A 22,837-nucleotide genomic window follows, 5' to 3' on the forward strand; every position below is an offset into this window, starting at 1 on the left:
CGAATGTTGATTTGAGATTAATTTTTTGTTAATAAAAATACCATAGGTTCTTTATCTAAATTTAAAGATGCTATTCCTACTCCTTTGTGCTCAAAAATTGCATATTGCTTTAGATGTCCGGACTGCATGTCACGGTATATTGGTTCCACCTGTCGGAACCTAAAAATTCGAATTTCTGAGCACTTGGGAGTATCGTATAAAACAAATGCTAGTATCACTGAGCCTGGTTTCTCAAATATAAGAGAACACGCATTACAATGTAATCATGTTTTTACTGATCAGGACTTTAACATAAAGTATAGGGCATATTGTAACTCAGACCTTAGGATAGCGGAATCTTTATTTATTTTAAAAGAGAAGCCAGAGTTAAATGCTACAGAACTAGCTACCAAATTATTAATTTTTACTTAATAATTTCGAACTAGATGAGATAGTGTTGTTTAGCATAGTTAGGATTCGAGGTTCATATACGTGTACTTTGTTTCAACCAATCAGCATTGAGAATTTTTGGGGGGCTAAAATATTTCTGTAATAGACTAACTGTTTTACATCATACCTTTAAATTTTCCTCTTTTTTGCATCAGCTATGACATATTAGAATATTGTGTTGGATAGGAAATTCTTAGTGAACCAATCAGATTTTGCCAGATAATGAGTAGGAGCTTATAAATATTGGTAAGCCAGTCTCCCTCCCCACTTACCAGTTAGAGGAACTAGTAACAGGACCACTGCGTCTGGTCATATTTTAAAGTTTTACGTGCGGTTTTACAGTGTTTTGTTGTACACCTTGTTACGTTCACCGGTTAAATGGGTAAGATTGGCATCGGGGAGCCGGTGAACAATAACAATAAAAAAAAAAACACTGCAGGTTCAACTGGTGAGGATATGCAAAGGGGGCACTTAAGAAGCTATTTAATAACCCAATAACAAAACACATGAAACTGACATACACATATACATATAACACACAAATAAATATAACAATAAAGAACCCAACTTAACAATACCTAACAATAATACTAATCCTATATGGAGGCAATGTGGAAAAAACGGGACGAGAGGAAGTGATACTTATGAGGTGTCGCAGTGGTGAAGTGCTGGGTGATGTGGATCCCACGGTATTCCAAGAGGCATTGTGTTCACTGGTTGAGGCCTTGACCTCGACTCACTTCCAAAAATCAGGAAGCTCGCTTAACAATTCGCTTGAGTCGAATGGGGCCGCGTCAATCCAACTTCGGGACAGTAGCGGGGCTTCATGAGACGGTGAGGTGGAGGGTTCATAAAACGGTGACATGGAGGGGAGGTGGAGAGGTGGCGAACGAGGTAGCAAGCGGAAGAGGTGAGGGTAGTGGAGTATGTTACGGGCGGGCCGTAACAACCTGAAGAAGGGATATGTACTTTCCCGAAATGTTGTGTGAAGTGGCTATAATGAAGATAACCGTCCTTTTGTGGGTTCTCTCTCTCCTATACCGTGTGCGCTATAGACTCCCTGTTTTCAATTTATATATATATATATATATATATATATATATATATATATATATATATATATATATATATATATATAAATTTATCTGTGTTGTCTATCTCTCCTCTAACTCCTCCTCTGACTATAGTATATATATATATATATATATATATATATATATATATATATATATATATATATATATATATATATATATATATAAATTTATCTGTTTGTCTATCTCTCCTCTAACTCCTCCTCCTTTGTCAACTTAACTTCAAAAGTGGAGCACATTCTGTCCCACTACACTTTTGCGGAGGTCTCCATTCTTGGAGATTTCAATGTTCACCACCAGCTTTGGCTTTCTTCTCCATTCACTGACCATCCTGGTGAAGTAGCCTTCAACTTTGCTATCCTCCATGACCTACAGCAACTGGCGCAACACCCTACTCATATTCCTCATCGTTTTGGAGACACGCCCAACGCTCTCTTTCTTACCTCTAATCCTTCCGCTTATGCTGTTACCATATCTTCTCCGTTGGCCTCCTCCAATCACAATCTTATTTCTGTATCTTGTCCTATTTCTCCAATCCTTCCCCAACTTCCCCCTAAGCAGAGGTGCCTCTGGAGTTTTGCCTCTGCGTGTTGGAGCGACTTGAAGTATTATGCTAATTTTCCTTAGAAAGATTACTGGTGTCAAAGGCCCATCTCTTTCTGCTGAACGCATAATGGAGGTGATAGTGTCTGGCGTGGAAGCGTATATACCTCATTCTTTATCTCACCCTAAACCTTTTAAACCTTGGTTTAAAACAGCCCGTTCTCGCGCTATACAAGATAGGTTACCCACAAAAGGTACTTGAGCCTTCCATCTCCTGAATTTCATGCACTTTATATTTGTTCTTCAACTTGGTAAACACTTCTTCATAATGAGAAAATGTCAAAATCTTTCAAACTCAAACTCCCCTCAAGACTTTTGGCATCTTGCCAAAAACATCTCCAACAACTTTATTTCATCCTGATGGCACCACTGCCATCTCTTCTGTCTCTAAGGCTGAACTCTTCTCTCAAACCTTTGCTCACAACTTGGATGATTGTGAACTTGTCCCTCCATCTCCTCCTCCCTCTGACTATTTCATGTCTTCAATCAAAATTCTTTGTAATGATATTTCCCATGCCCTCGCTGGCCTAAACCCTCGGAAGGGTTATGGACCCGATGGAGTCCCTCCTGCTTCTGTGCTTGTACCTTGCCTGACTAAACTCTTTCAAATTTATCTATCGACTTCTACCTTTCCTTCTTCCTGGAAGTTTGACTACATTCAACCTGTTCCTAAAAAGGTTAACCGTACTAATCCCTCGTTCTGCGGTCCTATAGCTTTAATATCTTGCTTGTCAAAAGTTTTTAAATCTATACTGAATAGGAAGATTCTTAAACATCTGTCACTTCAGTCTTCTATTTGATTGACAGTATGGCTTCAGTCAAGGTCGATCTAATGGTGATCTTCTGGCTTTCCTTACTGAGTCTTGGTCATCCTTTTTTTAGAGATTTTGGTGAAACTTTTGCTGTCACGTTAGACATATCAAAAGCTTTTGATAGAGTCTGGCATAAAGCTTTCACTTCCAAACAGCCCTCCTACGGTTTTTATCCTTCTCTCTGCAACTTTATCTTAAGATTCCTTTCCGACCGTTCTATTGCTGCTGTGGTAGACGGCCACTGTTCTTCTCCTAAATCTATTAATAGTGGTGTTCCTCTGGGTTCTGTCCTGTCATCCACTCTTTTTCTATTGTTTATAAATTATCTTCTTAACCAAACGTCTTGCCTATTCACTCCTACGCTAATGATACCATCCTACATCTTTCCACGTCCTTTCAGAGACGACCAACTCTTCAGGAAGTCAACAGATCACGCAGGGACGCCACAGAATGCCTGACTTCTGATCTTTCTAAGATTTCCGATTGGAGCAGAGAAAATCTAGTAGTTTTCAATGCCTAAAAAACTTAATTCCTCCATCTATCAACTCGACGCATCCTTTGCAGACAACTATCCCCTCTTCTTCAGTGACACTCAATTGTCTCCCTCTTCGACACTGAATATTCTCAGTCTATCCTTTAGTCATAATCTTAACTAGAAACTTCACATCTCATCTCTCGCTAAAACGACTTAACTTCTTTTAAGAAAGTGGTATCACGACATTTACTCCCTAATTTTGGCTAACCCTTCTTATCTTTTAGAGAACCAACATTCAAGTGGGCTTTTTTTTCAACATTTTGTTGCCCTCCTACATAAAAAAAAAAAAGAGGTAAATAGACAGATAAATAAAGAGATAGATAGATGGATGGATAAATGGATAGATAGATACATAGATATATAGATAGATAGATTGATAGATCATGAAATTATATTTCACTTATTATTTTCATTTATATTGATACGAAAAAGAGAAGGAGGAGGATATAATAAATTGGTTTAGAAGGAGGAGGAGGAGGAGGAGGAGGAGGAGGAGGAGGAGGAGGAGGAGGAGGAGGAGGAGGAAAAGGAGGAGGAGGAGGAGGAGGAGGAGGAGGAGGAGGAGGAGGAGGAGGAGGAGGAGGAGGAGGAGGAGGAGGAGGAGGAGGAGGAAGAGGAGGATTGATTGATTGATAAATTTATTGTAGGAGGAGGATCGACGAACTTCTTGGAAAATATATAGAGAAAAAAAAAAGAAGACCTGGATAGGAACAGGAGAAAGGAAGGAGAGAGAGAGAGAGAGAGAGAGAGAGAGAGAGAGAGAGAGAGAGAGAGAGAGAGAGAGAGAGAGAGAGAGAGAGAGAGAGAGAGATGACAAGAAGAAGCAAGAATAAACTCGAGTTCATCGCCTACCGAGGCGTTTTACTGCTATATAGTGCACCTATTCCCTTCATTGAAGTTTTCGATATATTTTGATTTGAAAATAAAGCCAGTGTCAAAGGAACACTTTTTTTTCAACCATCTCTCCACATTGATACACTCACATACCTATCTTATTCACACACACATACACAACCCATGCCTCTCGTCGATCGCCTTCCAAGTAAGAATTCAGTGTGTGTGTGTGTGTGTGTGTGTGTGTGTGTGTGTGTGTGTGTGTGTGTGTGTGTGTGTGTGTGTGTGTGTGTGTGTGTATATGTATATATATATATATATATATATATATATATATATATATATATATATATATATATATATATATATATATATATATATATATAAGTAATAGGGACAGCTGGTCAAGGGAAACAAAATATAGAAAAAAATAAGGCCCAATACGCTGCCAGTTCACTAAAAGATATGGGAGTTAGTCGAAATTCAGGGACAAATGTTTTGATACCTCTCTCTTAAAGAAGTCAAGTCAAAGGAAGATGGAAATACAGAAGCAGGCAGGGAGTTCCAGAATTTACCAGTGAAAGGTATGAATGACTGAGAGTACTAGTTAACTCTTCCATTAGGTAGTTGGTCAGAATAGGGTTAAGAGGAAGAAGAAAGCCTTGTGCAGTGAGGCCACAGGAGGAGGGGAGGCATGCTGTTAGCAAGATCAGTAGAAAAGTTAGCATGAAAATAGCGATAAAAGATAGAAAGTGATGCAACATTTCAGCGGTGAGAAGGAGGCTGAAGACTGTCAGTCAAAGGAAGGGAGTTGATGGGACGGAAAGCTTTTGATTCCACCCTATCTAATAAAGCTGTATGAGTGGAATTGCCCCAAAACATGCAAAGAATATTCCATACAGGGACTGATAAGGCCCTTGTACAGAGTTAGCAGTTGGGGGGGAGAAAAACTGGCGGAGACGTTCATAGAAGCTGTTTTAGTGAGAGATGAGTTGTGAAGTTTCCAGTTAAGATTATGAGTAAAAGACAAACCGAAGACATTCAGTGTGGAAGAGAGACAGTTGAGTGTCATTGAAGAAGAGGGGATAGTTGTCTGGAAGGTTGTGTCAAGTTGATAGATGGAGGAATTGAGTTTTTGAGGCATTGAACATAACTAAGTTTTCTCTGCCCCAATCAGAAATTTTAGAATGATTAGAAATCAGGCGTTTTGTGGCGTCCCTCCGTGATCCGATGACATCCTGAAGGGTTGGTCGTCTCTGAAAGGACGTGGATAGATGTAGGATGGTATCATCAGCGTAGGAGTGGATAGGACAAGAAGTTTGGTTAAGAAGATCATTAATGAATAATAGAAAGAGAGTAGGTAACAGAACAGAGCCCTGATGAACACCATTGTTAATATATATAGGAGAACAGTAGCCGTCTACACAGCTGCAATAGAACGGTCGGACAGGAAACTTCAGATAAAGTTCCAGAGAGAAGGATAGAAACCGTAGGAGGGTAGTTTTGAAATCAAAGCTTTGTGCCAGACTCAGTCAGAAGCTTTTGATATGTCTTAATGCGACAGCAAAAGTTTCACTGAAATCTTTAAAAGAAGATGACCAAGACTCAGTAAGGAACGCCAGAAGATCACCAGTGAGGTGACCTTGACGGAAGCCATACTGGCGATCAGAAAGAAGATAGTGAAGTGACAGATGTTTAGAGTCTTTCTATTGAGGATAGATTAAAAAACTTTAGACATGCAAGAGATTAAACCATTAAAGTTATAGGACGATAGTTTGAGGGATTAAAGCGGTCACCCTTTTTAGGTACAGACTGAATGTAGGCAAATTTCAAGCAAGAAAAAGGTAGAAGTCGATAGACATAGTTGAAAGTTTGGCCAGATAAAGTGCAAGCACGGAAGCACAGTTTTTGAGAACAATAGGAGGGATCCCATCAGGTCTATAAGCCTTCCATGGGTTTAGTCCAGCGAGGGCACGGAAAACATCATTACGAAGAACTTTATTTGCAGGTATGAAATAGTCAGAGGGGGGAGGAGAGGGAGGATCAAGCCTATAATCATCAAAAATGGAGTTTTTAGTAAAGGTTTGAGAGAAGAGTTCAGCTTTAGAGACAGATGAGATGGCAGTGGTACCTGTCGTATTGTTCGATGTGTATTGCTCGTCAGGCTTAGTAAAACACCAATTACGCTTGCAGTATATTAGTGCAGAAGTATGTACAGGTGCGTGAAGAACACAAGTGGGAGCGGCACACGATTGCCGAGAGCGAGCAGGCTGGAGCGGAGGAAGGTGTGTGTAGCTGCACCTTGTGGCTCCAAGTCAGAACTGCCATCCTCCACGGTGCAGGTCAGCAGGTGCGTTCGGTGGCTCGCCCAGTCGTAGCACTCGAACGCTCGCTCTTTATTTACACAGCCAGCATTAACAATCATTTGTTCCCTCATACAAAGATACCTAAACTCGCAAACACAATTACACTTTTACTACGAACTATCAAACCACACACCTCCCCCAAGACATCAGAGCTGAACCTAATGTACAGATGTCTAACTATGTCTAAGCATCATTGTGTGTAGGTATCCGAGTCCCATCGTACTTGCAGTCGCTGTGGTGGTCTTCCGTTGCGGTCACTGCGACGGGGCGGGAGCTGTGAGTCGAGCTGTGGTACTGCATCCTCGCGCGATGGAGTGCGTGCCGAGATGTTGAGAGGAGTGGATTTGTTCTCCCTCATAAGCGGGCGATGAGGACGAAGGAATTTCCGGTTCCGCCATAGGATGCGCCCACTGTTCATCTTGACAAGGTAGTCGCGTCGTCTTCCTACCCCCACGATGACGCCCACTTTGTTCCACTGGCCACTCACGTGATCTTGCACGTCGACATAACCACCGAGATGAAGGCGAAGAAGTTCTCGTGCAGTAGTGTCGTGCCTCTGCTTCGCCTGGTTCCTGAGACGTTCTGCCCTTAAGTCACACTCGTCTGCTGCGCGCTGCCACTCTGGTGCATATGAACGATGATGGGCAGGAACCGTAGATCTCATGGGGTGTCCAAAGAGTATCTGTGCTTGTGATCTTCCCTCATCACGCGGCGTATTCCTGTACTCCAGTAAACCCCTGGCGAATGCGTCGCTGTCTAAGTGCCCCCTTTCCGTGGTCGTCAATATGAGCTTCTTGACAGCTTTGACAGCGGCCTCAGCGTGTCCATTGGCGCGAGGGTAGTGTGGGGAAGACACCCGGTGCTCCACCCCCCATCGAGCCAGGAAGCGGCGTGTTGTTGAAGCCTTGAACTGGGGACCACCATCCGTCCTCAGAATGACAGGAACACCAGTATCAGCAAATACCGACCTCAGAGCTCGGATGAGGTTGTCTGCTGACGCGGGACGAGGGCAGGCAGTAACATACGGCCATCCAGACATCCGATCTACGTACACAAGATACGTGTGGCCAGCGACGTGGAAGTAATCGGCCGACACCGACTCGAAGACTCTGCTGGGCCGGTCGTCGTCCTGCCAGAGTGGCTCATTCTGATGACTCGGGAGGAGAGGTCGACACTGAGGACAACTGGAGACTAAGTTTTCTATGTCACGATCCATACCCGGCCAATAAGTGGTTTGTCGAGCACGGCGCTTCGTCCGCTCGATCCCTTGATGACCGGCGTGCAGTTTCTCCAGTGTTTCACGGCGCAGGCCGTGTGGTATCAACAGCCTTGGTCCGTACACGATAAACCCGTCGTCCACTGCTAACATGCTTCGGACAGGCCAAAATGGTCTCAGGTGTGGCTCCAACTCATGGCGGTGCTCAGGGAAGCCGGCAAGTATGACACCTCGTAAGTCAGTATATTCAGCATCCCGTTGCGCTGCATCACGTATCTTCTCCAAGGTATGATCCCTGAGAGGCGCCAAACGAGTTCCATCCTCACAGACGGCGTGTAAGGCGGAGACAACAGCGGCGTGTAGAGGATCCACGTCATCACTGTCTGTTGTGTCGCCAGGGGTGCCTGTATCTTGCACTGGCGCCCGTGACAGAGCGTCAGGCGCGTAGTGGGCTGTCCCTTTCTGCCATCGTGCTGTGAAAGAGTAGCCGGTAAGTTTCTCTCTCATGCGCTGTAGGCGCGTATTTTCTATTTCCCCGAGCATCTTGGAGTTCAGGATGGGAACTAAAGGTCTGTGATCGACGACCAGGTCAAAATGAGGCATACCTGTGAGGTAAGTTCCACATTTCTTTATAGCCCACAGAACAGCAGCCATTTCCACCTCTATAACTGCATACCTGGACTCCGTATCAGAAAGGAATCTGGATCCACACTGCACCAGCTTCCAGTCTTCCCCGTGTTTTTGTAGGAGTACAAATCCTAGCCCTTGCAACCTCGATGCGTCTGTCTGCAGCATCGTCGGCAGGGATGGGTCAAAAAATGCAAGGACTGGTGGCGATACCAAGCACGTCTTGACTCGTTCAAATGCCTCCTCATGATGCTGTGACCAACACCACTCATTCTTGGGTCGCAAAAGGTCTCGTAGGGGTTGAGCGGCGTCTGCAACAGTTGAAGAAAAACTTCCTAGTTGATTGGTGAGGCCCATGAACGAACGGAGATCAGTGATGTTTTGTGGCCTCGGGAAATCAGCAATCGCCTGCGTCTTCCGCGCATCACTGGTGTATCCTAAAGGTGAGATGGTGTAGCCACAAAAGTCGATCATGTTTTCTCCAAACTTGAATTTTCCTTTGTTCAAAGTGACGCCGTGCTGATCACAACGATGCACAATGTTGATGACGTGTGCAAGATGGTCTTTATACGTTGTGTCGTAGGCCAGAATATCGTCCACGATCTTGATGGTTTGCGGGATGTCTCCAAGTGCTTTGTCACCCCGTTGGTTGTACTCATCTCCTGACGAGACTAGCCCCATGACAGCACGTTTAAACTTGAACCGGCCCCAGGGTGTTATGAAGCACGTCAGGTCTTGATCCTCGTCTGCGATCTTAATTTGAAAGTAACCCATCTTGGCGTCGAGGATAGTAAACCATGCCGCAGATCCCATAGAAGATATAGCGTCATGGGGTGAGCGAACAGGATACGCTGGTCTTCTCACGTAACGATTAAGACGAGTGAGATCGACACACAGTCTCACACCTGATGGCTTCTTAGGCACCGGCACAATAGGATGGCACCAATCCGTCGGGTAGTCAACCTTCTCAATTATGTCCTTGTCTAGTAGTTCATCCAACTGATGCTTGATGTCTTGACGCCAGGCGTAGGGAATCGTTCGTGGAGCAGTTAGCAGCCTTGTTGGTGCGGCAAGCAGATGCAGCAGAACGGGCCCAGAAGGAGTCTCAACGCAGGGAAGAATGCATGAGTAAACTCCTGGAGGGCTTGGTGTCTCAGCAAACCCACGCCGACGGTACAACAGCACACTCTGCCGGCGACAACAGCACAAGCAACGAGACCCTCGACAATAGCAGCACACCGGCTAGATTTCCCGTCACCGCTGCAACGGCACCACGTCTGGCATCATCTGCGTCCTTGCGTGAGTTCGATTCATGGCGCCACAAGTTCAGGGGCTATGTTACTCTCACGAAGATGTCCTCGCTGCCTCATGCGGAGCAGAGAGCAGCACTCTCTTCTCTCCTGGACGACGAGTGGACGCGGATCCTTCGTTACGTCATCAGTGTGGAAGAAGACGCCGACCTGGACGAGGTTTTGGATGCCATGGAGTGTTACCTTCGGGGACAGCGTAACATCATCGTTGATAGGAGGGACTTCTACTCTCGGGTGCAAGAACCGGGAGAAAGTTTTGAATACTTTCTTTGTGCTATTAAGGAAATAGCGAACTTCTGCGACTTTTGTGACAAGTGCCTGGACAATAGACTGCGTGATCGCATTGTGGTCGGTACGAGTGACGAGGTAGCTTTGAAACGCATGTTAGAGGACCGAAAGCTAACACTACAAACAGCGATTGATCTGTGTAGAGCATCCGAAAGTGCAAACCAGTGTAGTGCCATGATCAGGGGCTCTGCAGGTCATACAGTGAACAAGGTGTCCAATTACAAGAAAATGCAGAAAACTGGCACCAAAGTAAAAACTGGTACTATGTGTTACCGCTGTGGAAAAGACTGTCGCAGTGACAAGCAGGGGTGTCGAGCAGTTAACAGAAACTGCTCTAAGTGTGGTAAACGAGGGCACTTTGCAGTTGTGTGTCAGTCAGCTGTGCAAGTATCGTGCCGCGAAGCTTTTAAGCACCTTGTGAATCCCTCGCTAAAACCCTCGAGTGCCAAGCGTAACCGTAAGACGGTGTACCAGCTCCTTGGAGGCGTGTATACCAGACGAGTGACCGCGCGCCCCGCGCCACGGGTTAAAGTTGAGGCCACGCACCCTGCAGGACGTGACTTGGTCGTGTGGACACCAGATTCCGGGGCAGAAACGACTGTAATGGGCCTCGACACGGCACATTCACTGGGAATTTCTCTGTCTACCCTGAACCCTGTTGATGACGACATTTTTGCTGCTGGTGAACAGCCACTCACCTGTTTGGGAACCTTCCAGTCACACCTGGAATTGGGTGAGAAACAGACAGAGACAACAGTGACAGTCGTCAAGGAGATCAAGGGAGCCTTACTCAGCTGGTACGACTCCATCGCTCTTGGGATTCTGCCAGAAAACTTTCCTGCCCAGATTAACGCGATTCAGCAACCGAAGAAACGACGCTGCCAGGAACAGAAGGTCGAACCACGATCACTTTCGGCGGCACCATCATCAGCAGAACTACCTAGTTGGCCGCATGCGTACGACCTGACACCGTCACAGCGGGAAAACCACGCCAAGGCGATAATGAAGGCCTTCCCAAGGGTCTTCAGTGCGTCATCATCACTGAGGGAAATGGAAGGAGGTCCGATGCAGATCCATCTGACCAACGATGCTCGTCCATTTGCAGTTACGGCTCCACGAACGATTCCCTACGCCTGGCGTCAAGACATCAAGCATCAGTTGGATGAACTACTAGACAAAGACATAATTGAGAAGGTTGACTACCCGACGGATTGGTGCCATCCTATTGTGCCGGTGCCTAAGAAGCCATCAGGTGTGAGACTGTGTGTCGATCTCACTCGTCTTAATCGTTACGTGAGAAGACCAGCGTATCCTGTTCGCTCACCCCATGACGCTATATCTTCTATGGGATCTGCGGCATGGTTTACTATCCTCGACGCCAAGATGGGTTACTTTCAAATTAAGATCGCAGACGAGGATCAAGACCTGACGTGCTTCATAACACCCTGGGGCCGGTTCAAGTTTAAACGTGCTGTCATGGGGCTAGTCTCGTCAGGAGATGAGTACAACCAACGGGGTGACAAAGCACTTGGAGACATCCCGCAAACCATCAGGATGAAATAAAGGAGGGAAAGAAGAAGAATAAAATTTATAGATGTTTTTGGCCAGATGCCAGAAGTCTCGAAAATTTGGCATTTTCTATTTATGAAAGAATGTTTGGCAAGTTGAAGAACAGACTTGGCATGATTCCGAGCAAAATATAAAATGCATGAGATTCAGGAGATGGAAGGCTCAAGTATCTATTGTGGGCAACCTCTCTATCATGTATAGCACGAGAACAGGCTGATTTAAACCAAGGTTTAGAAGGTTTAGGTTGAGAAAAAGAATAAGGAATGTAAGCCTCCATGCCAGACATTATCACCTCTGTTATGCGTTCAGCACACAGAGATGGGTCTCTGACACGGAAACAGTAATCATTCCAGGGAAAATCAGCATAAAACCTCCTCAGGTCCCCCAAATTCGCAGAGGCAAAAACCAGAGGCATCTCCGCTTTGGGAGATCCGGAGGAAGAATAGGAGAGATAGGACAAGATACAGGAGTGAGATTGATGTCGGAGGAGCCCAACGGAGAAGATAGGGTAACAGCATAAGCAGAAAGATTAGAGGTAAGGAAAAGATCAAGAATGTTGGGCGTAGGGTGTTGCACCAGTTGCTTTAGGTCATAGAGGATAGCATAGTATTAAAGGCAAGTTAACCCAGGATGGTCAGTGAAGGGAGAGGAAATCCAAAGCTGGTGGTGAACATAGTTTTATGTTTTCTTGCCTGACCACACATACTGTATTATCAGCAACACCATTCCATCATAACATATTATCCCTTTCTACAAAAATAGAGATTGAACGACAAAGCATACATAGAGAACAACATCGCAATTTGGGATTGAAGTGTTATTTTTATTTCAGTAGTGAGAGCTGTTTGTTGATCAGTGTTCTCTTGCTTTTTGGTGTAATCGGTTATATTGCATTATTCTCATCTCCCTAAAACTCTAAAGCGGAAGTGACGAAAGTAACGCACAATGCTTTTGCTAGATATACACTTTTTTAATATTCTAAATAAGTTTTCTACTTGAAAATGTAATGAACTGAAACAAAAGAAAAATGTCGTGTGGGCCATGAAACAAAAACAATAAAAAAAAAAATAATAATAATAAATAAATATATATATATATATATATATATATATATATATATATATATATATATATATATATATATATATATATACACACACACACACACACACACACACACACGAGCGCTGGCTTCACAAACCAGAGGACCGGGGTTCGATTCCTCGGCCGGGTGGAGATATTTGGGTGTGTCTCCTTTCACGTGTAGCCCCTGTTCACCTAGCAGTGAGTAGGTACGGGATGTAAATCGAGGAGTTGTGACCTTGTTGTCCCGGTGTGTGGTGTGTGCCTGGTCTCAGGACTATCCGAAGATCGGAAATAATGAGCTCTGAGCTCGTTCCGTAGGGTAACGTCTGGCTGTCTCGTCAGAGACTGCAGCAGATCAAACAGTGAAACACAAACACACACTTAAGCTTTTTATACAAAATTCTATATCGAAGACTAAAATTCAGCAACTTTAGTTTTCAAGATTGTTCAATAGTGTATAATGTGTTTAAAGTTTTCGTGGCTTACTTACCAGCTTTCTGAATCATAACCACTATTATTTTTCTTCTTAAAAGTAGACACATACGCGCACGTGGATGGAACACCAATTCAGTCACGACATATCACATCACACCACAGCCCACCTCACCGCTACACAAAACCAATTACTAATACTTAAAAGATATGGCAACAAATCCTTGTGTTCTTCGCGAAGGCGGCGTTGATGTCGACGCGGCGTGGCAACGGCGGCGGTGGCGGGGACAACGGTGGTGACTAATCGGCTTAGTTTCCAGTGGCTGCGGTGAAGGGAAAAGGATTTCTTCAGAGCGTGCAAAGCCTTCTATCAGCCACCCCGCCACGTCCAGCACCGCCCTGCCCCGTCCTGCCCTACCCTGCCTGCCTAGACTCGTTACTCTTCACTGTCATAGTTTAAAGTGCCCCGTCACTCCACCCACTAGGTATATAAATTCATGTCATAGCTTCTGCACTCTACATTCACTGCCCCCATTAAATAGGTCATCCACTTTAATCCACTTGACATCATGACTAGTACAACTTCCACTTTTTTTTATGTACGAGAGAAGGCCAGCCAAGGGCAACACAATGTTTAAAAAAAAAAAAAAAGGCCCACTTGTTGCTGGTTCTCTAAAGGATAAGAAAGGTTAAACAAAATTAGGAGCAAATGTCTTGACACCTCTCCCTTAAAAGAAGTCAAGTCGTACGAAGACGGAATTACAGAAGCAGACACGGAGTTCCAGAGTTTACCAGTGAAAGGTATGAATGATTAAGAGTACTGATTAACTCTTGCGTTAGAGAGTTGGACAGAAAAGGGATGAGAGGATGAGGAAAGCCTTGAGCAACGAGGCCGCAGGAGGAAGGGAGGCATGCAGTTAACAAGATCAGCAGAACAGCATGAAAATAACAATAAAAGATAGAAAGAGATGCAATATTTCGGCAGTGAGAAAGAGGCTGAAGAGTTGATGAGACGAAAAGCTTTTGATTCCACCCTATCTGATAAAACTGTGAGTGGAACCTCCCAAACATGCGAAGAGTACTCCATACAGGGGTGGATAAGGCCTTATACAGAGTAAGCAGTTGGAGGGGCGAGAAAAACTGGCGGAGACGCCACAGAACGCCTAACTTCATAGAAGCTGTTTTAGCAAGAGGTGAGATGCGAAGTTTCCAGTTAAGATTATGAATAAAGGACAGACCGAGGATATTCAATGTGGAAGGAGACAGTTGAGTGTCATTGAAGAAGAGGGGACACTTGTCTGGAAGGTTATATCGAGTTGATGATAGATGGAGGATTTGAGTTTTTGAGACATTGAACACCACTAGATTTTCTCTGCCCCAAACGCAAATCTTAGAGAGATTATAAGTCAGGCGTTCTGTGGCGTCCCTGCATGATCTGTTGACTTCCTGAAGGGTTGGATGTCTCTGAAAGGACATGGAAAGATTTAGGGTGGTAGGTACCATAAGCGTAGGAGTGCTGGCTTTTGACTTCAAATGACACCTCGATCACATCCTTCCACATATTTTCATCCACGCTCTCAGACCTTCAATTGGCGTGGTTTTTCCTCATATCTAATAGCGACTGCACCTCCTCCAGCAGCCGAATTACAGTCATGCCTGTTACTATCCAGTCGACAGAAAGCAGAGGCGGAAGATATCTACGTACAAAAGACAGCTAGTGTGAACCGGAACTAGAGCATGCGTTTTGAAGTGTGTGTGTGTGTGTGTGTGTGTGTGTGTGTGTGTGTGTGTGTGTGTGTGTGTGTGTGTGTGTGTGTGTGTGTGTGTGTGTGTGTGTGTGTGTGTGTGTGTGAGAGGAGGAGAGGAGAGAGGAGAGGAGAGGAGAGGAGAGGAGAGGAGAGGAGAGGAGAGAGAGAGAGAGAGAGAGAGAGAGAGAGAGAGAGAGAGAGAGAGTTGAGAGGGGCGTAGTCATTATCAATATTGTGGTACTATAGGGAATATTCTTCGATGTGCGATGTTCCTTGGGTAAGATTACGTGCAATAATCAGTTAAACTCACCGTCGTTACGCCACTCAGGTGGTCGCAGGCAGGTACATCAGGTAGGCAATCCCCCACTGAGCACTCCATGCAGTCAATGGAAGACTTTCGTTATTCAATGCAAGATTTAAGTCAGTGTACAGAAAGTTGTGATTGTGTTAAATGTGTCATTCATGCAAACAGGATTTTACAAGCGGCGGAAAGCTTGTATAACTGATGCTGGTATTTATATCGATGTGTGTGTGTGTGTGTGTGTGTGTGTGTGTGTGTGTGTGTGTGTGTGTGTGTGTGTGTGTGTGTGTGTGTGTGTGTGTGTGTGTGTGTGTGTGTTTTCAGCTCAAGGTCCATCTTCTCTCAGCACTGGCGACGCATTCCCTTAACACACGGAGAAAAATTTCCACAGCAAAATATCCACATTTCAGCATAAGGTATTGGGTCCCATCTCAAGACGCACTGTTATCACAGAAATCGAGGGATGGCGGCCATATATATCTACCGCCGTCACCGTCACTTAGTTACTGAAAGGCGGCCAGGCACCCTTCTGACTGGGACGCACCACTAACACAATAGTAGCAAGCCGGAGACAAAGAGTACACATGCATGCGACCAATGAACCTGCCGGTGATTCGACATATGTGTGTTTTCCCAATCTTGACAACTAGAATAAAGCATAAGGGGCAGAGAAGCAAGATGTTGTTACCTTTCAGCGGTGATGGTGGTGCAGGTGGTGGCGGCTGAAGTCACAACAGAGTGAAGTACATCCCATTGCTGCTCATCATCGAAACGTATTTAAACTCGTCGCCTGGAGAAAAAACAAAATGAAGATATAATGAATAATGCTATACATTTTTCTTTAAATACAGAATAAATAAACCAAAGATACAAAAAATACTGAGAAGTGAATGAGTCACAAAAACGTTGAGCAATTCATTTCCTGGGTAGTCTTGACACTTTTCCTTTGAAACAGTTCAATTAAGTAATGAGGAGGAAGAAACCATTTTGCGTAGCAAACTGGACAGTGTTGAGAGATACATAAATAAATAGCACAGAACCTCATACTTGACTACGATATTACTATACTGTATTATTTTTACTTAAAAACCGTATAAAATTACGCTGAAGGTATATAATATTTATAACAGCATTAGATTATCAGATACAGCACGAAGGACGCGTATCTTTTCATGCGGTTCATATTTTTAATGACATTTTTTCTTCATAGTGAAACACCGAACCGACTGTTCAAGTTTAATCCTTATCCCATTTGCAAGAATTTCTTACTTATTCAGTGTTTTAATTAATATGAAACCAAAAGACAGGGAGAGTTTATATTGTAGAATCCCTCGTAATTGCTGGTGGGGCGAAGTTTATCTGGAAGAGCTCCGCCAAACACATTCCAAACAGTACTTTTAAACAAGGGAATAGTTTGGGACACAAGTCACTTCGAACACAAACCACTGGACCCTAAAAATGTCTCTAGACTCAGGACTTATTGTCAACACAGGCTTAATGAAGGAAGCATATGAATTAACCAATTCAGCCACCCAATCATACAATCATATTCACTCACCCATCCACCCACGTCCATTACATCTCAAACACGTCCGCACCCAACCATCCACCCGTCCATTTTTGTAAATCAAGCTTCTTGCTCAAGATTTGCTGATCATGGAATTGAACCACATTCATGATGAAGCGACTCAATGTTCACGAATGTGGCTGTTTGGGACTGAAATTTAGCTTGTTATCTCTCTCTCTCTCTCTCTCTCTCTCTCTCTCTCTCTCTCTCTCTCTCTCTCAAATCCAATGGTGGTTGTATCCTTGAATAAGTAATGGAGCTCCGTAATTAACGCGACGAAAATACGGCCAACGGGAACAAATTACTCTAAGGACGAATCACCAGATGGAAAAAAAAAATCTACCAAGGATGAATAAGCAGTGAGTGAATCAACCAGGACGTCTCACCCGGGACGAATCACTTTCGCACAAATTGCAAGCATTAACCGCGTCACACAAGGTGAGAACAATTGCTAGGGGAAAGAAGGAGAGAAGTAAAGCGGGACTCAAAACTGTGTCACAAACTCTTATTAAATAGATGCCATATCATAAACAGACATACAAACAATAAATCAAAATAAGTTGTGTGTGTGTGTGTGTGTGTGTGTGTGTGTGTGTGTGTGTGTGTGTGTGTGTGTGTGTGTGTGTGTGTGTGTGTGTGTGTGTGTGTGTGTGTGTGTGTGTGTGTGTGTGTGTGTGTGTGTGTGTGTGTGTGCGCGCGCGTTAACCTTTGCTAGATCAGACAACTTAATTAAGGTTGCTTTCACAGGAATGGTTTTCGCCGGTCAGGCACATGTATTTACATGAGGCCGGACCGGCAGTCTTCCCGTTCCGACAACCGCCCCCTGCCGCACTGTCAGCAAGATCACACAACGGTTTTGGTGGTCATGTACTGCTATGGGCGCTTTCACGCATCCGGTGTTTCCCGCGTGCGACAAGGGGTATCTATTACTCAATTTTCTTACAAAATATTGAAGAAAAGAGTGATATCTTTAATTTTCTCACAAAATTTATGAATTTTCTTAGCAAAATATGGAAGAAAACAGATATCTTAAGTTTTCTGACTAAATCCATGAATTTTCCGAGTAATATAATCAGAAAAACATATCTTTAGTTTTCTCACAAAATTTATAAGTTTAGAATGTCCTCCATCATTGAGAGACAGCGATGCACTAATAAATATGGCGAGGAGATACCGAAGCAGACTGATGTCGACAGGGATAGCCTGACGCACTACTTAACTGGCGAAAACCGTTCGTGTGAAAGCAGCCTAAGTTTGCGAATCAGCTTCTTCCACTCCCTACTACAGATGTCGAGGTAATTGACTTGTACACCTCTGCAAACTTCCTTCTATCGCCCTTCATTCCGGTCCAAGACACACACACATAGGGACGGTAGCATCCTGGGTAAAAATCCTCCATTCATAACACTGTTTGCACAGGGAGTGACAGCATTACAGATTACACGGGCGAGAGACACGGCATAGTTTTCTTATTCTCAAGCATTCTGACGTCTCTTCACGACTTTACAGCTCCAGTGAAATTCATGGAGTTTTCAAGAAAGTCTTCATGGATTTAGTGATAGTGCAACAAGGTTTCTGGTTCGTCAACGGGAAGAGAGTTATAAGAATGTAATTAGTGATCTTCGTGGACTTTGGAAATAACAAAACACTTCAGTAAATGGTACAGGTATTTTTCGATGTGTGTGTGTGTGTGTGTGTGTGTGTGTGTGTGTGTGTGTGTGTGTGTGTGTGTGTGTGTGTGTGTGTGTGTGTGTGTGTGTGTGTGTGTGTGTGTGTGTGTGTGTGTGTGTGTGTGTGTACATCAAGACGGCTATATAAGAGGCGTTTCTTCTGGTGCGACAACGACCTCGAATAAAATTAGAAACTGGACACAAAACTCCCAGCTGTGTTAATTTATGATAAACACAATTAGCATATTCTACGAACTCGCATCGCCTTCCCTCATTACCAACGCCCCAAGGAGAGTCTGTGTTAGGATATTCTAAAAGTTTACATCGTATTTCCTCCTCCACGAGCGACCTAACCATTACTTTATTTGAAGCCAGTCTTAAGTCCCATCCTGAATATCCTCAACATTTTTTTTTCTATCAAACAAGTATCCGAAATAGTGTATGTTCCATCCTGCAGTTTGGGATGGAAAATGAATAATATCCTTACGTAACTACCAATTGATAAAAATATACATGTAAAAACTTTAAAGACCTGCGGAACTAAATTAACTTATCTTCAGACTCTTCGAAAGCGGCAATCTAAGCATTTTTTTCCCGTGACAGTCTTCTTGATAAGCGATAGAAAAGCTAGAACGTATTCCCATCCGACCTAACCTAACTATTAATGAAACGAGTCAATCCCTTACAAGTTACACTTTTCTATCGCATTTGGTAATATACCAGTTCGCTTTTATCATCCAGTTCCTCAACACTTCCCTCCCCCGAAAAAAACAAAAACAAATGAATAAACATATATAAATGATAAATAAATAAATAATAAAGAACTAAATCAACCATGCCACTGCCACTGCCTCTGCCCTTTTTAGAACATAACATAAGATCATAAGAAAAGAGGGAAGCTGCAAGAGACCGCCAGGCCTATGCGAGGCAGTCCCAGTGTGCTTATCTACCTAATTCCATCTATCTTCCCCATCCATGAATTTATCTAACCTTCTTTTAAAGCTCCCTATTGACTCAGCCCTGACTACATGTCTACTGAGACCGTTCTACTCATCAACCACTCTGTTTGAAAACCAGTTTCTTTCCATTTCTTTCCTAAACCTGAATTTTTCAAGTTTAAACCCATTATTTCTGGTTCTTTCCCTGCTACTGATCCTAAGAACTAACTACATTCATGTCCCCTCTGTTAAAATCCTTATACCACTTAAATACTTCTGTCAGATGTCCTCTTAACCTACGTCTCTCTAAGGAATGCAGATTAAGTTTTTTCAGTCTCTCTTCATAGGAATATCCTCATTCCCTGTATCTTTTAGTCATCCTCCTTTGCACTGACTCCAACAGAACTATGTCCTTCCTGTAATGTGGGGACCAGAATTGTACCGCATAGTCAAGATGTGGCCTGACCAGCGCCAAGTATAATTTTAGTATTACTTCAGGACTCCTGCTTTTAACACTTCTAAACCTAATACTCTTTTCGCCTTATTTCTGGCCTCAATACATTGCTTCTTTGTACCGAGATCAGAGCTAACTATGACTCCTAAATCTTTCTCATACTTGGAACTTCCTAGTGCCACGTTATCTATTGTGTACCTATTACTTGGATTATCTCTACCTACGCTCAGTACCCTGCACTTGTTAATATTGAACTGCATTAGCCATCTATCTGTCCATTCTTTCATCCTATCCAAGTCAGCCTGCAAAGCCTTGGCATCTGAATCGGACCTAATTAATCTACCTATCTTTGTGTTGTCCGCAAATTTACTGATATCACTATTAATTCCACTATCCAAGTCGTTGATATATATATATATATATAATAATAATGGCCCTAAAACTGAGCCCTGTGGCACCCACTAACTACTTCCCCACTCGGAATTAGATCCATTAATTACTACCCTTTGTCGCCTGTCGTCTAACCACGCTTTAATCCAGCCTAATATTCTACCCTCTATACCGTGTGCTTTAACCTTTTTAAGAGCCTCTGGTGAGGTACCTTGTCAAAGGCTTTACTGAAATTTAAGTATAGAATGTCATAATTATCACCTTTATCTGCCGCCTCATAAACCTTACTATAAAAGCTCAACAAGTTTGTAAGACACGACTTCCCCTTCGTAAATCCATGTTGTGTTTAATTTATCAAGCTATGTTTGTCTAGGTGTTCCCTAATGTTTTTCGCTACTATTGATTCCATTAATTTACCCACAACTGAAGTTAAGCTGACAGGCCTGTAATTAGACGTTAGGGTTTTATCTCCTTTCTTAAATATGGGAACCACATTAGCTTCTCTCCACATTGTTGGTACCTCACCTGACTCCAGTGACATCCTAAAAAGTACCGCTAGAGGCTCGCTGACGACTTCCTTGCATTCCTTTAGAACCCTTGGATATACTTCATCAGGTCCTGGTGACTTGAATTTCTTTAGTTTATCTATCTCCTGTTCTACCATCGCCTTAGTTATATGAATATCTGTCAGCTTTTCACTATCTTCTGCCCTAAATACCTCTTCGCTATCTGGGATTTCCTGTGTGTTCTCCTGGGTGAAGACAGTTAAAAATACTCGTTCATAATTCTACTAATCTCTTCCACTGAACTAGCCATTTCCCCATTTGTTGTCTTTAATGGACCTAATTCTTCTCTACTCTTCGTCTTGTATAACTGAAAAAAATCCCTTGGGGTCCGTCTTTGCTTGGCTGGCTACCCTCAACTCATATTCACTTTTAGATTTCCTCGTTAACCTCTTAACTGTTCTTACTAATTCATGGTATAGTGGCCTTAAAGCCTTATCTCCTGTCTTTAGCCTCTTATATATATATATATATATATATATATATATATATATATATATATATATATATATATATATATATATATATATATTCCTTTTTTGCCCTATACTCGTACATCGTTTTAATCTGTCTGTCATCCACTTAGGATCCTTGTTTCGTGATTTTATTGTTCTATATGGAATGTTGGCAAACTGACCGTCACTTATTTTACTTAGGAAGTCGGTATACATCTGACCAATCCTCAGCTGACCGGGGTTTCTCCCATGTTCTAACCAGCTCCCTTCTCCACCTCACTCTCTCTCCGTCCCACTCCGACTTCGCACCTCCCCTTCTCTGCTCCCCATTTCCTTCTACCTTACTAAATTTGTCTTGCCCCTGCCAAGCGATTTGTAAATACTCCCTTAAGCCCTCGAAATTAGCCTTCCTGAAGTCAGGGAGTCAAGACAAAATCAGAATCCCCTTTGCGACTTCACCTCCAACAAATGACAAAATGCACTCACTGATCATATTTTCAGAGAACTTACACCACCCGCCAGCACTCAATCCCAGAGCAAATAAAGTATTAAAAATAAGGAACATTGCAAAAAAACAATAATAATAATACATAAATAAATCGATAAACCATTCACTCCAGCAAAAGTATTCAATTCTTGGTCGCCTTATTTATACAGTTAAAGATCCAAGTCAGCTCAGGTCGCACACAGGGGAATGGCTGACCTGATCCTTTTACATCTCACAGCAATTCCCCCCAACACACTGTCCTCTTATCCCCACACTGAGGGGCAGGCAGGAGGATCTCTATAAAGGTGGTGGCTGTTCCATGCAGTGAAGAAGAGGGTAGCGTGTCTTAGCTTTCATAAGTCAGGGATTCCCAACCTCTCACGTACCCCTTGGTGTACGTGAGAGGAATTTTGGAGGTACGTGACAGGTTTCTGAAAATGTTTAAGTTTTTTTTTTTAACTGCTAACCTGTTAGTAGTTAGTTAATGGCATATATGTGCTATGCTATAGATGTGTTCTCCACTACAACCAGGACACGTTAACAACATTAACAAGGAAACTTAACCCTTGGAGTTATGTCACTTAAGAGAAAGCTCTCTTGGACTACAGTTGCCACACAACCTTACAAACCTATGATATTTACTTCTGTTTTATTGTTTTTACATGCTATTCACACGCACAAACATCACTTACTAGTTCTAAGTTGTAACTAGCTGCAAGGAACACTAGTTCACTGCCACATCGATCCAAAACTGTCTGATATAGTTCCGTTTTGGTAAATGTTTGGCATGCCAGCAGCCATTCACAGTGTTTTCCCTGTGAAGTACAAGTTCCTATCGACACTACCTCATAGTGGCATATTCATATTAATTTAAAATATTGTCCCCTCCACATATATAATATAATCTAAACATAATAAACTAAGTCAATAAACCATGCATTCATTTTTACCCTTCCTGATGCTGTATTGTTGGCAAGGTGTACGTTACCAATACTGAAAGACTTCAAAGGATACATGAGATTAAAAAGGTTGAGAACCCCTGCTGTAAGTGGTGGTGGTGGTG

General features: G+C 43.2%; 1 protein-coding gene across 1 annotated transcript; it reads left to right on the top strand.

Annotated features, from left to right (window-relative positions):
* Window positions 1-9,344: 9,344 nt before the first annotated feature.
* LOC123519755 lies at window positions 9,345-11,677 on the top strand. The gene is made up of 2 exons (XM_045281259.1): window positions 9,345-9,349; window positions 9,541-11,677. The coding sequence occupies exons 1-2, from the start codon at window positions 9,345-9,347 to the stop codon at window positions 11,675-11,677; spliced, it is 2,142 nt and encodes a 713-aa protein (XP_045137194.1).
* The last annotated feature ends 11,160 nt before the right edge of the window (window positions 11,678-22,837 follow it).

Source organism: Portunus trituberculatus, chromosome 46, assembly GCF_017591435.1.
Source record: "Portunus trituberculatus isolate SZX2019 chromosome 46, ASM1759143v1, whole genome shotgun sequence".
Classification (NCBI taxonomy): domain Eukaryota; kingdom Metazoa; phylum Arthropoda; class Malacostraca; order Decapoda; family Portunidae; genus Portunus; species Portunus trituberculatus.